Here is a 16579-nt window from a genome sequence, read left to right on the forward strand (position 1 = left end):
ATCGACGACATTGGGGCGAATTGTGCCCGCCAGAGCAGAGATTGCACGCTGCTAACTAGCTCCATGGCCGGGCGCTTTTTCGTGGCTCCCTTGAAGGCGTTTTGGTTAGCGAAGGGTCTCGTTCGGGGTTCTCGGGGCGCGAGCGTTGATGGACCGTCGTGTTACTGATTACTCTTCACATTCTGTACATATTTTATAGTAATTGAGAGCGCACGCCTGAATAGCTTCAGCGTGTCTGTGCTTGCGACAAAGTGGCAAGTATAAGAGTCGCTTTGCTTAAACGAAAAGGCTAATTGGCTTTAAACGTTCCAAGTTTTCTGTAATGCTTAAGTTCCATGAGTTACACAATTGCAATTTTTATTCTTGACATCCTTTCGAGTATTAACAAAGACACACCATCGCAGCTAACAAGATGTGGCATAAATGGTCACGAACGTCAGCTGGAATTTGCATTTGCTTGCAGTCATGTTGATTCTGGCTAGCCAAAGGATAGAAAGCGTGATTGGAAACTGGATGGGTCACGACATGGTGGAGCAAGAGCAAACTCCTACGAAAAGGGGTGCTGCGCCGACAATCGTCGAATGGTAAGCCTCTATCTCTCATTACATATTTCCTCGAGAAGAATCGAACTGACGTCGATTGTTATTTCCCCTACGAACGCCTGGCAAGCTCTCTCAGCATCCTATGAACTCCGTTCATTCTAAAGCCCGGTAGAACGCTGGTAAACATGTTTGCGTGAAACGACAGAGTAGACTGAAAAGTGGACCAAGCACGGAGCCATATATCCAAGCCTCTCGCGCTTGAAACTCCTCGATCGCCGCTTCCAAACGCCATCCCCTTGACTCAACGAATCCCCCGAAGCAGGAAAAAGTCGAGCAAGCGAGAATAAACACTCCTTCCAAATAAAACTGTCTTTTCGAACGTAATGAACACGCTCGAGCTTCCTGCCTCTCGCAGTATCTCTCGAGATGATTTCCATTGGAGCTAAACGGGGGAACGAGGGGGTGGCGTTCGAAATCGTACTTCTGGAGGATCTTTGCGCACCGAGGAACCCCGCTGGACGCTTAAGTTTCGCGAAAAGATCGGCGGTCGCCCAAGTGAGCGTCGACGTGTATCGCAGGTTCATCCTGGCGTGGGTGTCAGGGCTGATTTGGTCCGAGGTGAAGCAGCTATGGGACGTGGGGCTGAGGGAGTACGTGAACGACATGTGGAACGTGATCGACTTCGTCACGAACTCGCTGTACGTCGCGACCGTCGCCCTGAGGGTGGTGGCATACTACAGGGTGCAGAAGGAGATGGAGAACCAGGCGCCGGGATCCGTGGTCGAGCTGCAGCGCGAGCAATGGGACACGTGGGACCCGATGCTCATATCCGAGGGACTTTTCTCCGCCGCCAATATATTCAGGTTGATTATTGTTCGCTAAATAAGAAGCATACTTATTCACTGCTCAATGAACCGATTTCGATCGAACAGAGAAACGGAACGTTTATTCGCTGACATAATACGCCCCGCTTCATTCGGAGCGCGCGGAAATTACGCGGTGTTAATTGCCACGGTAATTAGGAATTTCTGCGTTTCAAAACGCCGTTTGCGCGTCGCCGCGTGAATTCCCCGCGGATATAATTAGGGATCGCCCGTTTCAGCATTAATTCTACTTTACGGTGAAGCGTGGCCCTGTATTTCCACGCCCTTTAACCGTGGACGTAATTGAGCGTGGAGCGTGACGCCTTGTTTCATATTCTTCCAGCTCTTTGAAGCTCGTTTACATTTTCTCGGTGAACCCTCACCTCGGCCCCCTGCAAGTCTCCCTGTCCAGGATGGTCATGGACATTATGAAATTCTTCTTCCTCTACGTGCTGGTGCTGTTCGCATTCTCCTGCGGTAAATAGATCCGTCTAGCCGTCAAAAAAAAAAAATCGAGACGTGTCCTGCGGGCGTAGAATTAACCAGCGACAATGGTGCTCCCCGATAGGTCTCAATCAACTGCTTTGGTACTACGCGGACATGGAGAAGAAACGTTGCCCCTCAGCGATGGCTTACTCTTCGAACGCTAGCGTGACTACCGACTCGAACGCGTGCGTCGTCTGGCGACGCTTTGCCAAGTACGTGACGCATTTTCCAAGTGTAGCTTGCCCAGAGGGATCTGGCGCAGAAGTGTCGGGTTAAGGATACGCTTGAACTTCGTTCAATTTTACGAACACCACTCCTAAAGCATTTTGATCCGCGCAGCCTGTTCGAAACCGCGCAGACGCTCTTCTGGGCCGTGTTCGGGCTGGTCGACCTCGAGAGCTTCGAGCTGGACGGCATAAAAGCGTTCACCAGGTTTTGGGGTATGCTGATGTTCGGCACCTACTCGGTGATCAACATTGTCGTGCTGCTGAACCTCTTAATCGCCATGATGAACCATTCCTATCAGTTGATCTCCGTGAGTGACGAGTCCCGTATCACCCCTAAACGTTGTAAAATCGAACGAAGGGTATCAGCGTTTCGAGTAACGTTCGTTTTCCTTTCTCTCTCCGCCCTGGCCAGGAACGCGCCGACGTCGAATGGAAGTTCGCCAGGAGCAAGCTCTGGATCAGCTACTTCGAGGAGGGTGGAACGGTGCCGCCGCCCTTCAACATTATTCCAACACCGAAGAGCGTGTGGTACATAGGGCAGTGGTTGTACAGGAAGCTCTGCAGTCACAGCAAGGCCGCGAAGAAGGAGCACATGCGAACGATCAGAGTGAGATTCGTTCTACTCCGTTGTTTTCTACCAAATTACCATAAAAAAAGCCCACCATCAATGAACTACATAATACGTTCGACTTTCTGTTCGCAGAGGAAAGTGAAGCAGGCTTCCGAGAGGGATTTCCGGTACCAGAGCATCATGAGGAACCTGGTGAGGCGTTACGTGACCGTGGAGCAGAGGAAGGCCGAGAGCAAGGGGGTGACGGAGGACGACGTGAACGAGATTAAGCAGGACATCAGCGCGTTTCGCTGCGAGCTGATCGAGATCCTGAAGAACTCCGGCATGAACACCTCGACAGCTAGCGGTACTGGAACTGGTGAGACTGTCAGCACCGTGGCAACGATTTCGCTAGCGCAGATTATTTCGGTCCTCCGTAGCCTGGTAGAATCCTTTAGTTCCCTCGTCGCCGAGCACGGCATCGACGAGTCGTTTGCCGTGACTCGAATAGAGAATGGGAGGGAAGGGGGTGGCTTCGGTGCCTCGTCGATGAAAGTTTCCAAGTTCGTTAACTGGAACGCTATTAATCATCCGGCGGGTGGAGCCGCGGGAGGCTAATTAATGCAATTAAGGATCGTCCGGCACGGATATTATGTCGCCGTTGCCTGCTGGCGGACTTAAAATTAAGAAGACCGCGCTGCCTCGGGGCGAGGAACGCGCTTATCGTGATTGCCACGGCAATCGTGACGTTTATGGTGAAAGGGGAATCTAATTTCGCCGGTTGCTAACTGGCACGCGATTAACTTACTCGTTCCTCGCACACGTAACGAGGGGAGAGGTCCAGGAGGCGCTTTCTTTACCAACCACGTGCCGAACTGCGAGTCTTGAGGCTTCCGAGGTGGCAGGATTGTTTCTGGGCAGCTCGCCGAGGTTCGGGATGCGAGGCAGTCTCGTCACCACTTCCGGCCCTCTCCTCGCAAGTTCTTTTAAGTTTCCTTCCGTTTTTTAGTAGCTGCTTGAGCGTAGTCCTTTGGTTTTCTGTTTGCCCCATAGACGGTACCCTTAAAGAGCTGTCCATAGGTGCGGGGGGCAAGAAGAACCGTCAGAAGGAGCGTCGTCTAATGAAAGGCTTCAATATCGCCCCTCAGCCGGGCGGAAGTGGCACTCTGCCTCCAGTCGACGAATCGATGCAGCAGTTGCAGCAGGAGAACGACGAGCTGTTCGGCTCTACTCTGAGCAGCATCTTCGGGCCTGGGACCACCCCCAAGAAGAGTCCACATCACACCAGCACCAACAGCGTGCCAGGGCTTGGTGCATGCAGGCAGGGTCGCGGGATCAGGGGCAGCTCGAAGAAGAAACGGCTGGAGTACTTCATCGAGGCGGCCAGAGTCAGCAGAATGTCCAAGCTGATCGGTAAGCTCCACTTAGGTATCGTCAATTGTTTCCTTATGAAAACGAAGAGTCAAGTCTCTTCCTACTTGCTTGCATAGCTGATTACTTAGACTCGGGCGTTACTTCGGTGAAAGTGGTATTATAATTCTCGTTTAATTAAACTTGGTCACGATATCAATACAGCTGTGGATGCACTGTATCAGCTCGCGCGTTAAGAATCAAGTCACGTCCAGTGGAGCGTTTAAATGCACCGCATGAGGAAATCCCCAGCGAGGAATATTAAGAAGCAATCGTTCTCGGTCTCTCAGGTAGATCGCGTTCGGAGGATTCCATGTATTCGCCCGCGTCCGAGGACGGTGGCTCAAGGTCCGAGGGTTCGACAGACTCCAAGTCCTCCCTGGAGACTCCTGGCCAAGACATTCAGCCTCAGCATTCCCATCAGTCGCATCATCAGGAGCCGCATTCGCGTATTCACTGTATAAGCGGGTTCGTGGCGCTGCCGAAGAAACGGAAGAAGTTCTCGGCCTCCAGGACGTCGGCCACGGGCAGGAGTGGCAACGGCATGCATCCCATCGCCGCGGCCCTCGTCGCGAAGGTGAAGAAGCAACAGCTTCAGAGGGCCAGCAGCGTCCCGGCCAGGGGCGCGGAGCCGGAGCCGATACTACCGCGGAGACACGAGGGCACGCAGAGCCAGCAGCCTAGCATCGACACCCCCGAGGGTGCCAGCGCCAGCGAGCAGCCTGGTAAGTTCAATTACCAGCAATTTCTGTCGGAATAGGTACTCCACGGGAATCCAAGTCGTTGGAGTCTAACCGCGACTCGGCGCGAAACAGCTGGTGATTCTTGACATGCAGTAACAAGTATCGTAGGCTCGAATTCAAACGGATGCTCGAGGATATTGAAAGACGCTTTTAGCTGCTATGTTTCACAATTTTTCGGATTTACTCCTCCTCGTACAAATTAATTACATACACCGTGCTTCAGCAGAAAACTTCTGGGCATCAAGTTACTGAATCATTGCTACAGATTTCTCTCGAAAGAAGGTAACGATTCGGGACCGTAGTAGGGGGATATCGATCACTTTATTTCGAGTCAGAAATCCCAGCCCCCTCTCGAGACACCACTGTTCTGTCGCGTTAAGTTGCAATGCGCACAGCAGAATCCTAAGCGACTGCGTCTGAAACGAAGAAATCCCCAAGTGAATTCGAGCCCACGGTATCGAACTCCGTCGCCAGCTTCAGGGTTTCGTTTCCCTCTGTTGCGCAGTGGTCACCGCTGTCCCACTGACACCGTCGACGACCGAGGAGAGCGTGGTCGCCAGCGGTTCTCTCTCCGTGATCATGAAGAGAAACGGCTCGGCGACGCAGCTGCAACGGCTCGAGGGCATCGAGCCGATCTCCGGCCACGACGTCTCCGGTGGATGGCTCTGAGACGATCCATCGGTCGGCACGTTGCGACGGATCAGCTAGCGAATACGCGAGGACTCGAATTCACTCATCGTCGGCCAGCAGGCCGTGACGAGGACGCGGCTCTATCGACGCGCGGCGAGGAGCCGCGATAGGCTGCGTCGTCGTCGCCAGACGCACAATGATGCCTTTTCTCGCGACGGGGCGCGCCTCGCCGAGACACAGAGAGAAAACGCTACGTGTACATTGTATTACTAATATTATAAGCGGCGTCGCCCATGGCAATCATGGACCACGCTCGTTCGCGCCGACCCGTCGAACCGCCCCCGTCCCTTTAAAAACGAGAGTCTGATACACTTGGAGACGAGCGACGTCTCTCGGCGCGATCGCGTCTCACCCCCGGCGCTTCCCGGGGAGGGATTAACTCCTCGTCGGTCCCTGTGATACGACCATCGGTTACTTTCTTAACGGCCTTCACAAACGCGCGAATCCTTCCCCCGGGGGGGAAGGAGGAGGAGGAAAGTTTCCACGATGAAAAACGTCCCCGAGTGTCCCGCGGAAACGGCCGAACTTTCGTTACGATTATCGATCTCGTGCAGCGTTTCTCATCTTCCCTCGCACGGTATGTATCCCCCTCGGACCATCGTCCATCCACGAGATCGCGCCGTCGAAGTTAAGCTCGCCCGACGCGATTCCCTACCGCGATGAGAGCGATCGGATCGGGTGAGAGTGTTTCCTTCGTCGGATCGCGGGGATCTTGGGGATCGTGGAAACGGTCTCACGCCGTTCCGCGTCCGTCCCGTGACCTACTACTTCTACTGCCAGAGCGGACGGGGCCAGCGGGTCGGCGGTAACCTAGCCTAGTCAGCCACTAGTCCAACGATCTCGTACGAAATAGAGGGAGACGATCGTCCACCCTGTCGTTAAGAGACAGTAATCATTACGAACGGGAAGTAAAGAGGACTGTTAACGAGGTACACGTGGAATGTACCCTAGCCGATTCAGGGAGCTGGTCTTGCTTGAAGATCGGTGCTTTTCTATTGCTTCCCCCAATTCGAACTTCCTTACTCTATTTCTTAGCGTCCTCGCAGTCAGTCGAACGATCCCTGGCCTCCGCGAGATCTGGCCTTTTGCTACGTTCTGTTTATGGGGAGAAATGGAAGGGAGCCGGTGCAGTTTGAAATTGGGGCAATGTCCCTGGTCGTTCCCCGGAAGAATCGCCGGCAGCGAGATTCTGCTGACGACCGGGGAAACGGTCCAGGAGGATTGCCTCTGGACGTTCGAGGGACCTCGAACACAGCACAGCTTCCGAAAACAGTTACTTTCTTTAGCTACAATGTACCAGGTCGCGTGTTCTCGGAGAATTCGTTCGTTTCGTTTGGAATGGGTATTCCCCCTTAGTCGTTCGCGAGGCATGGGACAGGAGATACAAGTGTCACGAGACCAAAGAACGAGCCGTAGCTTAGTCGAGTAGAGGCCTAAGACGGGGATCCGTAATACTTCCTAGATATTACGTGTATGTATGATAATAATGACTACTATTAATGTTAACGAGCTGTCAGGTGCGCGAAGGGACGCGCTGGCGAGATGATTGCAGCTGGAGGGAACCGGCGCCGCGTTTATCGCCCTCGCGGGCCTGACAGGTCGTACTTACAGTAACCATACCGCCTACGTGTATTATTTATGAGATTATTGTTGTAAATGTGAAGTTAGATGTCCACTTGGCAGAAGTCGTAGTGAATGTTACATTGTGAGCGGTTATTATTGTGAAAATGGCGGGAGGTGGTGGAGACACAGCGTACAAGAGAAACTTCAACGATGAACAAACACAAAGCGGAACCAACTACTGTTTTATTAACAAGATAAGCCGGGCGAGAAGAGTAGATCCCGTCCTCCGTGGGCGTGTAGTAGTCGTACGAATTTAGCGGAATTTTTTCACGATCGATATCAGTATCGTTTCCGACAGCATCCATCGAGTTCAGGTGTTTCACGTGGAGCGTGACCAGCCGCGAAGATGGAATCGTGACGTGTCGAGGGGGAGTTTCGAAATTTCGCAGTTCGCAGCGCGCGTTACCGTTTATTTCGCGACACCGATTCAGAAACTATCGCAGGAGCTATACGAGTTTTGCAGAACAATCAGAATACCGATTTGAAGAATGCTCGGCAAATTACTAATCGCTTATAGACAGAATATCCCTGCTTGTTTCTAAACAGAAAATTTTGAAGCCAATCTCGCGTGGACGGGTGACGTAAAGAAGTTCCTCCGTAGCGGCGAAATGCTCGAGTATCGATTAGTTTCAGAACCTTCGCTTGCCGGGATTTGTAAACCAAGAGAGACATCGTCGAACGCAATGAAACGAGATGAAGTTGCGCGCGAGCAGACCGATTTAAGCATCGTTTGCCACATCGTAGCCCTGCGTGTATGAATAATTTGGCCGAGAGTAGGAAGATCACGAACGACCATTAATAAAATACCATTTATTCTGATACATCGGTTTATTTCATACCCATCGTCTCGTACGAACGTTACAACTATAGTAAGTATCGAACACTTGGAATCCACCGAAGCGTCGAATCATTGCTCTTTAACGCGTCGCCCAGATACAATTTGCAAGCTAAAGGTACTCTTCATTTCCCGTGTTTGTTGCTTCAGTTTTACTGATCCCGATTCGAGTTTATCGGCTACTCGCACGGTACGAGCTGGCATCGGGAGCGACGTTGCAGCTTCTTCGGACAAGGACGCCCACCATTCTGCGCTTCTTGCTGAAAGTTTAGCAACGACGCCGTTAGAGGAGCATTCTATTTAAGAAAGCAGCTTTCCACCGCCTAACAGGTTTACACGAGGTGTTGGATCGTGGAGCATCTCACCTTAACGGTGCGGTAGCTGGAGACACGTCCTGCACCGCAGGTCACACTGCAGGGTGTCCAGGACGACCAGTTAGACACGAGACAGTCGACTGGTGCGGGGGACTGAAGTACCGATGCCTGTTGAGGACTACTTCCGTTGACGGGCTGTCCAGTGAGAATTGCGCGTACCTGAAGAAAGATCGCTTTATCGTCACCCAAAGAACTCACTCGTCAGACTGCCTTCAGCTGAATGGAAGTGTACTCACGATGCCACAGGTATTGCTGCACTCGTCAGCAGTCAAGAAGTTGTTTCTGTTGCCACGACAGCCACCGTAGCCGAAGGGCACGCACATGAGCTTCTGAGGAACGAACGCCCACCTCTGGAAGTACCCTCTGCAAGGTCCAGGGTCTGCCTCCTCCATGCAGACAACTGCGAACAATAGACACTCGTTAGAAGATTTACTGTCCCGTCTTTTCTGAAGCTACTTAGCGATACCTTTCGCGGTCGCCATGTCGAACGTGCAGTCAGCCTGCTCCAAGCACGGCCGTTGCTGAAGAAGCTCCACTTTGGAGGAGCACTTGTGCTGTTCAGACGGCTCGACCATCAGCAGCCTGGTCCTCAGCTTCACTCCCTTCCCGCAGGAAGCACTGCACGGTGACCAGTCGGACCATTCAGTTACCTTAAACCAATCCAAATCTCCGTTGAAGACTCCGCAGATCCTGTGTACTTTCTTGTAAGGCAGAGGTATTTAGATAAGACACCTTGCAAGTAGGGTCGACTTGTTCCTCTAAGCCAGCCGAGCAGGGTGGTTCCATGCACTTTTCTTTCTCAACGAGGAACACGTGGGGACAACGCTTACGACCCATACGATCCTTGAACCGCCTGGTTCTCATCTTCAACCCGATCCCGCAGGAAGAGGAGCACTCGGACCACGCGCCCCACTCGGTGGTTTCGCAGAAGGCGTTGTTATTAGGGACCAGGAGGCCTCCATCAACCGGCTCTTCTTCTCCCCTGAATCCAGATTCAAAGATAAATTCCTCGAACATCTTTCACAGAACACCGTTAAACCACATTTTTGACGCATCTTCGCGACTGGATCATGTTTCTAGTTCCAACTCTACTCCGTGGACACATTCTTCACAGCTCGAGAATACCTTGAAGTGGATGCAGCATCACGTCCCAAAGCAAATGAGAGTCTGGTTCCTTTTTTCGGTATACTTACGGGCACTCTGGAACCGATGCAACGCACATCTCCTTCGAAACCAGCTGCCTGTTGCACTTTAACATTGCCGCCTTCTCTGGCATCAGGTAGGACCTGGTGCGCATCCTCAGCCCCTTGCCACAAGTGACAGAGCAGCTCGACCATGCGGTGTACTCCGTGGTCTGGCACTCGGCTTCGTTCGAACACGCAAGAACAGTTAAAACAGTTGAAAGTGCAATGCCAAACCTTCTAAACTCCACCGTCGATTAAACGCGAAAAGTTTCCTACGCCTAGAAGTGTCCTCCGAGTTCTCAGCGACCTCCAGTTGCGCCACTTGCTGCTGCAGGACCTCCTCGTCGCAGCCACGCGGGACTATCTTCTCCCTGTTCAAGTACAGCCTGGCCAAGGGTAGCATCGGTCTTCCAGTGGGGTCGTAGAAGGGCGCTCTAGGATCTTCAGGGTACAACGTGGTGATAGGCTTCATCTTTTCTCGAGGCTTCGTCTCGGAATTGGGCGACATGTAGCTGATCCCGTTGTCAGTGCCCGCGTCCCACGGGTACAGATCGATGATCTCGCTCTTCGTCCAGGTGCAGTCCTTTCTACAGAGGTTGAGCTTGCTAACGCCCACCACCCAGTCGGGCGATGGCCCAAGCATGGAAGCCACGGAGAGCATAGGGTGTTTCTTATCCACCCTGAGGGCAAATCAATTTCACAGCGAAACATATCAATTTCCAAGCTTGATCGGAAACTGGATAACTCGATTGAAAAAAGAAGACTACCTGAAGCTAGTGCTCGTATTGCTGTTTACGTTCGGGTACCAAAGTCCAGCAGCCTTGATCAACGTCCTGAGCTTGTTCGAGTTAGCCCTGAGCTCTGCCTCGACTCCCGTCGCGGAGCCCCACTCGGCCAGCTGCCTGAAACCGTCGGTGGAGACGTGGCCCTTGCCCCAGAAGGAGAAGTCGGGCACGTGGGACCCGCCGATCACGTCGCTGAAGTGGGTCAACCAGGCAGAGAACGGGAAGTCCTTGGGGTGGGTCACGTTCGACCAGATTCCCTCCATGGTCAGCTGGAACGGGGAAGGTAGGAGTCCTTGAAAGACCGCTGACGCAGTTACGAGTTCACCCCCGATTCACTGTCCCCTATACTCATGCCCAATGGTCCCCTAGCTTTACTTTACTTGTTCCTTATCTTTCGTGTTCGAAATGCACCACCGCCACTGTTGAAGGTAGATCTACTTCGACTCACCGAGTACTTTGCCTCGTCGCAGGCGCAGCACTTCTCGGCGCCGAGGACCTCGACCTCCGCGGGCCCCATCTCGCAGAAGGTCTTGGTTAAACCACCATCTTCCGCGTACCATCGCACGTTATTCTCCAGGACCATGGCCGTAAAGATAACGCAGCCGGAGCCGGGCGGCGGAGCCCTCCACATCGCTTGGATCTACGCCAAGGTAAGGAACAGTTTTATCGTCTCGCTGCGGGAACTCGCGGGCTCCTGGCCACGATAACGCCGAGGCATCAAACACCATTGACGCCGTTGGCCAGCAGCCAGCCTCAGCCGATTTATCCGCAATCGGTCTTCGCGAATTTCCACGTGTATCGAACGCGACGAGCCCTGGTTTCAGGCGATTAAAAAAGGAGAACAACCCTGTACACTCTCCGCCGCGAATAGGCTGAAACAATAGTCCATTTCGAGATCAATTCACCTCCGTTTTGGGGAAATCGGAAGCCTCGGATATGGTATTGACGCAGTCCTCGTTGAAGGTGGTCAGGGAGTCGGAGAACAGTTGAAAGTACCCGACTCTGGCTGCGGGGCTGTTCGGTGCATGCTGGGAGTGCACCGACAGCGTGAAGCGCGTGAACTGTTGCAGCCTCTCGTGCGTTCTCGAGCCTGAAACGAAGCTGGTCTTACCGTCTGTTCCTTTTCCTCGCTGCAAAACCGTCGCACTTGTAATCGAGAATCTCATCTTAAGAGCTTAACCGTTTCGTTGACAAGAAGCAGGAGATTAGCTAAGTTGGGGCGTTTGAGGTCAACAGGCTTGAAACGTAATCGCGCGACCTGAATAGCACGGGCTCTCTGAAAGGGGGTTGGCCGTAAGCGCGCGGGAAACGATGTTACCTTGCAAGCTGATTGTGTAAACAGCGTTCGGGATATACTTGTCAGTCTGTCCGCTAACTAGAATCCTGTAGCCACCGTCGCCAGTGGTCCTCCGGGCGGAAGTTTGCTCCGAGGTCGGTCTCAGAGGGCATCCGGCCTGGACCGCGATCACCAGACACGCTGTCACGGTCAGGAGCAACATCGCGCAGCCTGGAATGATCGATGCGTTTCAGACGAACTAATTCGACGATATTCATCGTTCTATAATACTCGAGCAGTGCAAGAGGAAACAGAAGGTTCGAGAGTTTTGCGGACTGGCAGGTGGACGCCGAGAAATAATTAAACTTTGAAATTAAATTCCCTTGTAGCCTGGTATCTGTCAGGGGGCTGGGTCGAAGAAGTTCTCACGTTCTTATTGAACGAGACAGAGGAGAGGAGGGAAAGGTAAGAGGAAATAAAGAAGTTCCGAGTTCTTCATTACGCAGTCATTATGGGATTCTATTAGTCGATGGCGGAATCGTGTTCCAGACAGGGCCATTCATTAAACTAAGCAGCTTGAAGTCTTTAACGATTTCACTGCCGTGTCATATACGGCTGACATCATTAGACGCTCGCATCACTGGTAGTACTGACTCTAAAGTGGGCCACCTCGCTGGCCTGATAATTTAAAGAGCTTTCCACTAACTCCTCGAACTCCGCGGTCCCACTTCGACTAAAAGCACCTGGTCAGTGAAACTCGTAACACCCTTCGGCTTATACACCAGCCCTTGGATCCCCAAAGTTAAGCTACGCTGGTCACGGTCAATCGTTACACGTTAAACAGATTTCGAGCGGATCGTGCAGGCGCATCCGTGCCTCAAGTGGTTCGAAATCCACCCGCAACGGTCAGTGGCAGGTAGCAGCGAGAAGTAGTATCGGGGCGATCGCGGTTGTTACGTTTGCACGATTACGAGCGGGATTAACGGGGAAATCGAAAGCCAGATCCGCGTCGCGTTCCTCTGGCTTCCTGAAACAAACGCTTCCGTCGGTCCAGTTCCAGCGATCCGGTTGCTTTGGCGATGGAAGTTTCTCCGGTGCTTGATTTCCTTGCGACACGCGGCTCGTCTCGCGCGTTTCATCGGGGCATGACGCAAGAGGCGAAGTTACGAGGCGCGTTTCGATGCAACTGGCCGTGACGAGCGTCGAGAAACTTGAACGCGTCGCGACAGATGAGCTCCCGATTTGCTGGAGTGTTCGCAGAAAACCCAGCCATAAACCATAGCAGACACTGAATTAGGAAAGTATCCGGAACGGAGACACTCTACGATTCTCCTGTCCATTCGAAGTGGATTTCAAACGGGGTGCACGGAGGTTCCCCTGGTTGCAACAGAGAACTGCAAAGTATGAACTGCTGCTTGCAAAATGGGCAAAAGTTTCGAGTCTCTTAGACGACACGCGAGTTATTAGTTTCAGCAGATCTGGAGATCTCGATGTAGGTATCTCTCTATCCGCGATCTTTGAATGGCGCGAGTATACAGGCGGCACCGAAGTCATAGAAGTACTGCTTCATTAAAACTTGTGGAGACCGTAATGACGATCGAAGGAGCGTGCAACGCGATCCGCAGGTATCTCGGTGCATTCTTGCTCGTTGCGAGGCTTGATACACAGCGGAGATACCCTTGATGTATCGACGTAACAGCAGAAGGGATCAATCTTGCCGAAGACACGCGCAGCTCGGCGAGATCGACTAGTAGCTACAATAAACGTGCCTGGCTGGCTAATAATCGTGCGGAGCCAGAGATGCATCGGATGAAGCGCGAGCGTGTGCAGCAAGTGGGTCGGGAGTTCGAACCGGCTCTCGAGATCGCCGCTCTCGACGATGTAGGTGTAGGTTTCTAGAACGACGGTCTCGGAGGTGATGTACGAAACAGGGACACAATGTTAGCGGAGCAGTATCGGCCAAAATCAAATTCTAGGCTGCAGAGATCCCCCGCCTATGTGCGTTCCGCTTGAGAGCCTCGTGGCTGAGCAACGCTCGAGTTCTGCTGGAGAAGACGGTAAAAGCGAGACGATGGAATTTGGAGGGAAGCTCCGCTGCGAGACATAAGAAAGCGCGTCCGAATGTGCCCGCGATAAAGCGCGTTTCAACGAGGCGATGAGCAATTAGCGAGCTAAATTGATTTACGACCGCTCTGGCCTTGCGAACCCTTGTAAGCTTCGCGGTGCAGTTTTCTATGGGCAGCAACTTTTCCGCGATGCTACTTGTCGAAAGCCAGGAAACTTTTCTGGTACAACGGAGTGCAGCTTCACTCTCGGGCGAAGATAGAAATTGATAAGGCGTACCAGAGTGCACCCAATCCCCCTTCGTAATCCACACTTTCACGCTCCCACACCCTTGGATTTCCCTGGGGAGACGAACTTTTACCGTCGCCGTTCTCGCGCCGATCTTTCGAGCACTATTAAAATTGAATTTCAAATCTGTCGGGGGGGATCGATCGCGTTTCCCCCGTTCCAGCGAAGAAAGCGATCCGCAACTAGCGCAGCTGAACTCATTTCCTCCATCGCGACCTCACGGTTTCACGCCCCGGACGGATTTCGCGTTAGTCACGACGCCCGCTCACTATTCGCGATTAAAAATAATGACCGCCGCGACGTCGGGCACGGAGCACTGTCCGACGTGACGAGCACCTCGAGCGATAATCCTTTCTGCGCGAAGCGATCCACGAAACGATCGGCTTCACCATTTCCGCGAATTCCGCGGAGGAATCGATTCGAGGAGGATTGGTGACGAATTTCCCTGTTTACGAACATCCTGATTCACTAAACACCCTGAGTGCGTGGTTAACGTAAAGATTGCGCGTTTGCTCGCGTTTCGCGACGGCTTCTAGTGGAATAGCAATGAAAGAGTGACGAAGGAACGACGAAGGAATTCCGCTCGCAAGAATCCACGAGGACAGAGAGAAACGGGAGGATGAACAGTCAATTAAGCCCTCGTAAAGTTGATAGTGTTAGCGGAGATGTAGAGTTCCTAATCGTCCCTCGTTCCTGGAGCACAAGTTCCTCTATCGATCAACAGCCGCGTCTAATGTCTCGACCACCGTTCCCGTCGCAAGCACCGCGGTAATCGTTATTAGCTAAGTTAAAGGAGATTCCCCGGCGATCGAAGCACACTTCCATCTACTTACACCACACTCGGCGAATAAATTAGAACGAATCCCTGGCACGTCGGTGGCAATTATAACGCGCAAAAGTATCGGGCACAGGCAAAGTGGCGGAACGAGGCGGGATGCAGCTTCTTTTATGAGGCTCGCCCTTTCACGCGCGCTCGCGATTCCACCGCTTCGGGGTGTTTCGCTTGCGGCCAAATTCGAAGCGGTTTACATTTCACTTAGAAATCGATTACTTAACGAACATGCCGGAAAAATCGCCAGATACGTTCCATCGGGACGCTATCCCTGATAACTGTTTCGCAACCACCTCAATTTCTCAAATCGAATTGCACGTGGGAGTTCATCAGAAGATAAATGAACGTGTTTGTGGAATCAGGGGTGTTGGATATATCGAGGAGCAGCTGTGATTGAACGATTAATTAAAGGAGCCGATGGATCCCCGAGAAATTTCAAGTTGCACCACTTTGATTGTACCTTTTGACGGCACTGCGAGATTCACCGACACGATCTCGTCGATTTCTTTCGCGCAGACTGCCCCGAGAAGACGAAATCGCGGCGAGTGCACTGGGCGAGCGGGGATGTTAAGTAAGACGTGAGAACGATCGTGCACGACTAAACGAGATGACGAACCGGACGGCCTGTATCGCGGGTCAGGAAAGTCTGCCGCGGCGATTCGAAAAATCTCCGACGCGGAAACTCTCTTGCGCCTAGGCTCCACAGCGCTTCGCTTGCACAAATTCTGGCGGTTTTAATTTTTAATATCTAACAACCCTTTTCGAGTTTTAAAGATCCCCTGTTTGGCTATCTTGTTAGGAAAATTTTCTTCTCAATCAGACTGGGACGAATTCCAGTGGAATAGATCTCTGTGGACAGATTAAGTGCGGCGAATGGGAATCGGTTGTATTTAGAAAAAAATAATTGTGAATTAATGTTTACGTGGTCTTTAATTTAGTAACACTTTGCAACAGTCAGATTTGAGAATTTATTCTACATCGAACTGCGCGTAACAGCTTGAATCGTTTAAAGTTCGAAGCTCAAGGCTAAGAATTTTATTCCATTCCAAGCGGCTACGCATGCATTCCATTGTGAAATCGGCCAACAATGTTCTGGAATCATTATCTAAAGTCAGGAGGTCAGTTTCAGGTCACCGTATCTCCCTGGAAGCAGTGGCGTCTTCCCGATAACACGCTCGCGATAAACGCCCACGTCTCCGTTCACTAACACCACTATCACAAACTTCAACTCCACTCCGAAAACCCATAGCATTGTGCGTTGAACGATATTCCGCTAGTTAGATAACTTTTCATTTTTACTCAGCGCGTCACCTTTCAGTGTCCCAAAGATCTTTGAACCCACGACCTAAAAACATGAAAAGAAAAATGCCCGTCAAACTTTTCCAACAGACTTTTCCATAAATATTCCTTGCGGGTATTTACGAGTAGGTAGCTAGGATCACCGTGCGAGACAATTTCACACGTCCTGCCTGTGACAGGCTTCAACACTCTCAAGTCAATATCATGGTGTACCAAAGGTGTTGGGACGTGCACGTAACAATATCAACGCGTTCACTGCCCGGGGCTGTAAACGCAGCCTGCATCAACACTACCCTGACCCACATATGGATCCCAGGACTATGCACGTCTCCAACTGCCTGACATATTGGACCAAGCAGGTGTACACCTATTGACATTAACTTCTGAGAAGCCTGCGCCTAGGAATATTGAGTGCCTGCACACTTTATCCCAGCACTGCAACTGAGTGAACGTGCTGATCCATAGCAGGCCAAAAAGTACGCAAATTTCAGTCTCCGCTGAATAAAAG

General features: G+C 52.0%; 3 protein-coding genes across 8 annotated transcripts in view; 1 reads left to right on the forward strand and 2 right to left on the reverse strand.

The window, feature by feature from the left end:
- Window positions 1–7955, forward strand: part of Trpgamma (Transient receptor potential cation channel gamma) — a 75261-nt gene extending 67306 nt beyond the window's left edge. For 2 of the 5 annotated variants that reach the window (XM_076820475.1, XM_076820471.1), the window contains exons 10-19: window positions 464–584; window positions 1121–1405; window positions 1749–1882; window positions 1974–2103; window positions 2231–2426; window positions 2531–2725; window positions 2822–3047; window positions 3722–4096; window positions 4369–4803; window positions 5327–7955. In XM_076820475.1, coding sequence (XP_076676590.1) covers window positions 464–584; window positions 1121–1405; window positions 1749–1882; window positions 1974–2103; window positions 2231–2426; window positions 2531–2725; window positions 2822–3047; window positions 3722–4096; window positions 4369–4803; window positions 5327–5490 — 2261 coding nt within the window. In that variant the 3' untranslated portion in view covers window positions 5491–7955. The remainder of the gene's footprint in view (window positions 1–463; window positions 585–1120; window positions 1406–1748; window positions 1883–1973; window positions 2104–2230; window positions 2427–2530; window positions 2726–2821; window positions 3048–3721; window positions 4097–4368; window positions 4804–5326) is intronic. The other 3 variants (XM_076820473.1, XM_076820474.1, XM_076820472.1) reach the window with 3 other exon arrangements.
- The window catches only part of Gkt (tyrosyl-DNA phosphodiesterase glaikit), an 85716-nt gene extending 73284 nt beyond the window's left edge, over window positions 1–12432 (reverse strand). Inside the window, exon 1 of the mRNA XM_076820488.1 lies at window positions 12418–12432. The gene's annotated coding sequence lies outside the window, so the exon portion shown is untranslated. The remainder of the gene's footprint in view (window positions 1–12417) is intronic.
- Window positions 7944–15396, reverse strand: Fat-spondin (extracellular matrix protein f-spondin). 2 transcript variants are annotated; one of them, XM_076820485.1, is made up of 12 exons: window positions 15233–15396; window positions 11631–11819; window positions 11218–11402; window positions 10761–10952; window positions 10295–10581; window positions 9804–10207; window positions 9537–9708; window positions 9076–9325; window positions 8810–8993; window positions 8580–8743; window positions 8335–8502; window positions 7944–8229 (listed from the first exon to the last, which is right to left on the reverse strand). In XM_076820485.1, the coding sequence occupies exons 2-12, from the start codon at window positions 11809–11811 to the stop codon at window positions 8149–8151; spliced, it is 2268 nt and encodes a 755-aa protein (XP_076676600.1). In that variant the 5' UTR covers window positions 11812–11819; window positions 15233–15396; the 3' UTR covers window positions 7944–8148. The 2 variants fall into 2 exon arrangements, with proteins under 2 accessions (XP_076676600.1, XP_076676601.1); XM_076820486.1 differs by lacking the exon at window positions 15233–15396 and adding an exon at window positions 13932–14164.
- Window positions 15397–16579: the final 1183 nt, after the last annotated feature.

Source organism: Andrena cerasifolii, chromosome 9 (assembly GCF_050908995.1).
Source record: "Andrena cerasifolii isolate SP2316 chromosome 9, iyAndCera1_principal, whole genome shotgun sequence".
NCBI lineage: Eukaryota > Metazoa > Arthropoda > Insecta > Hymenoptera > Andrenidae > Andrena > Andrena cerasifolii.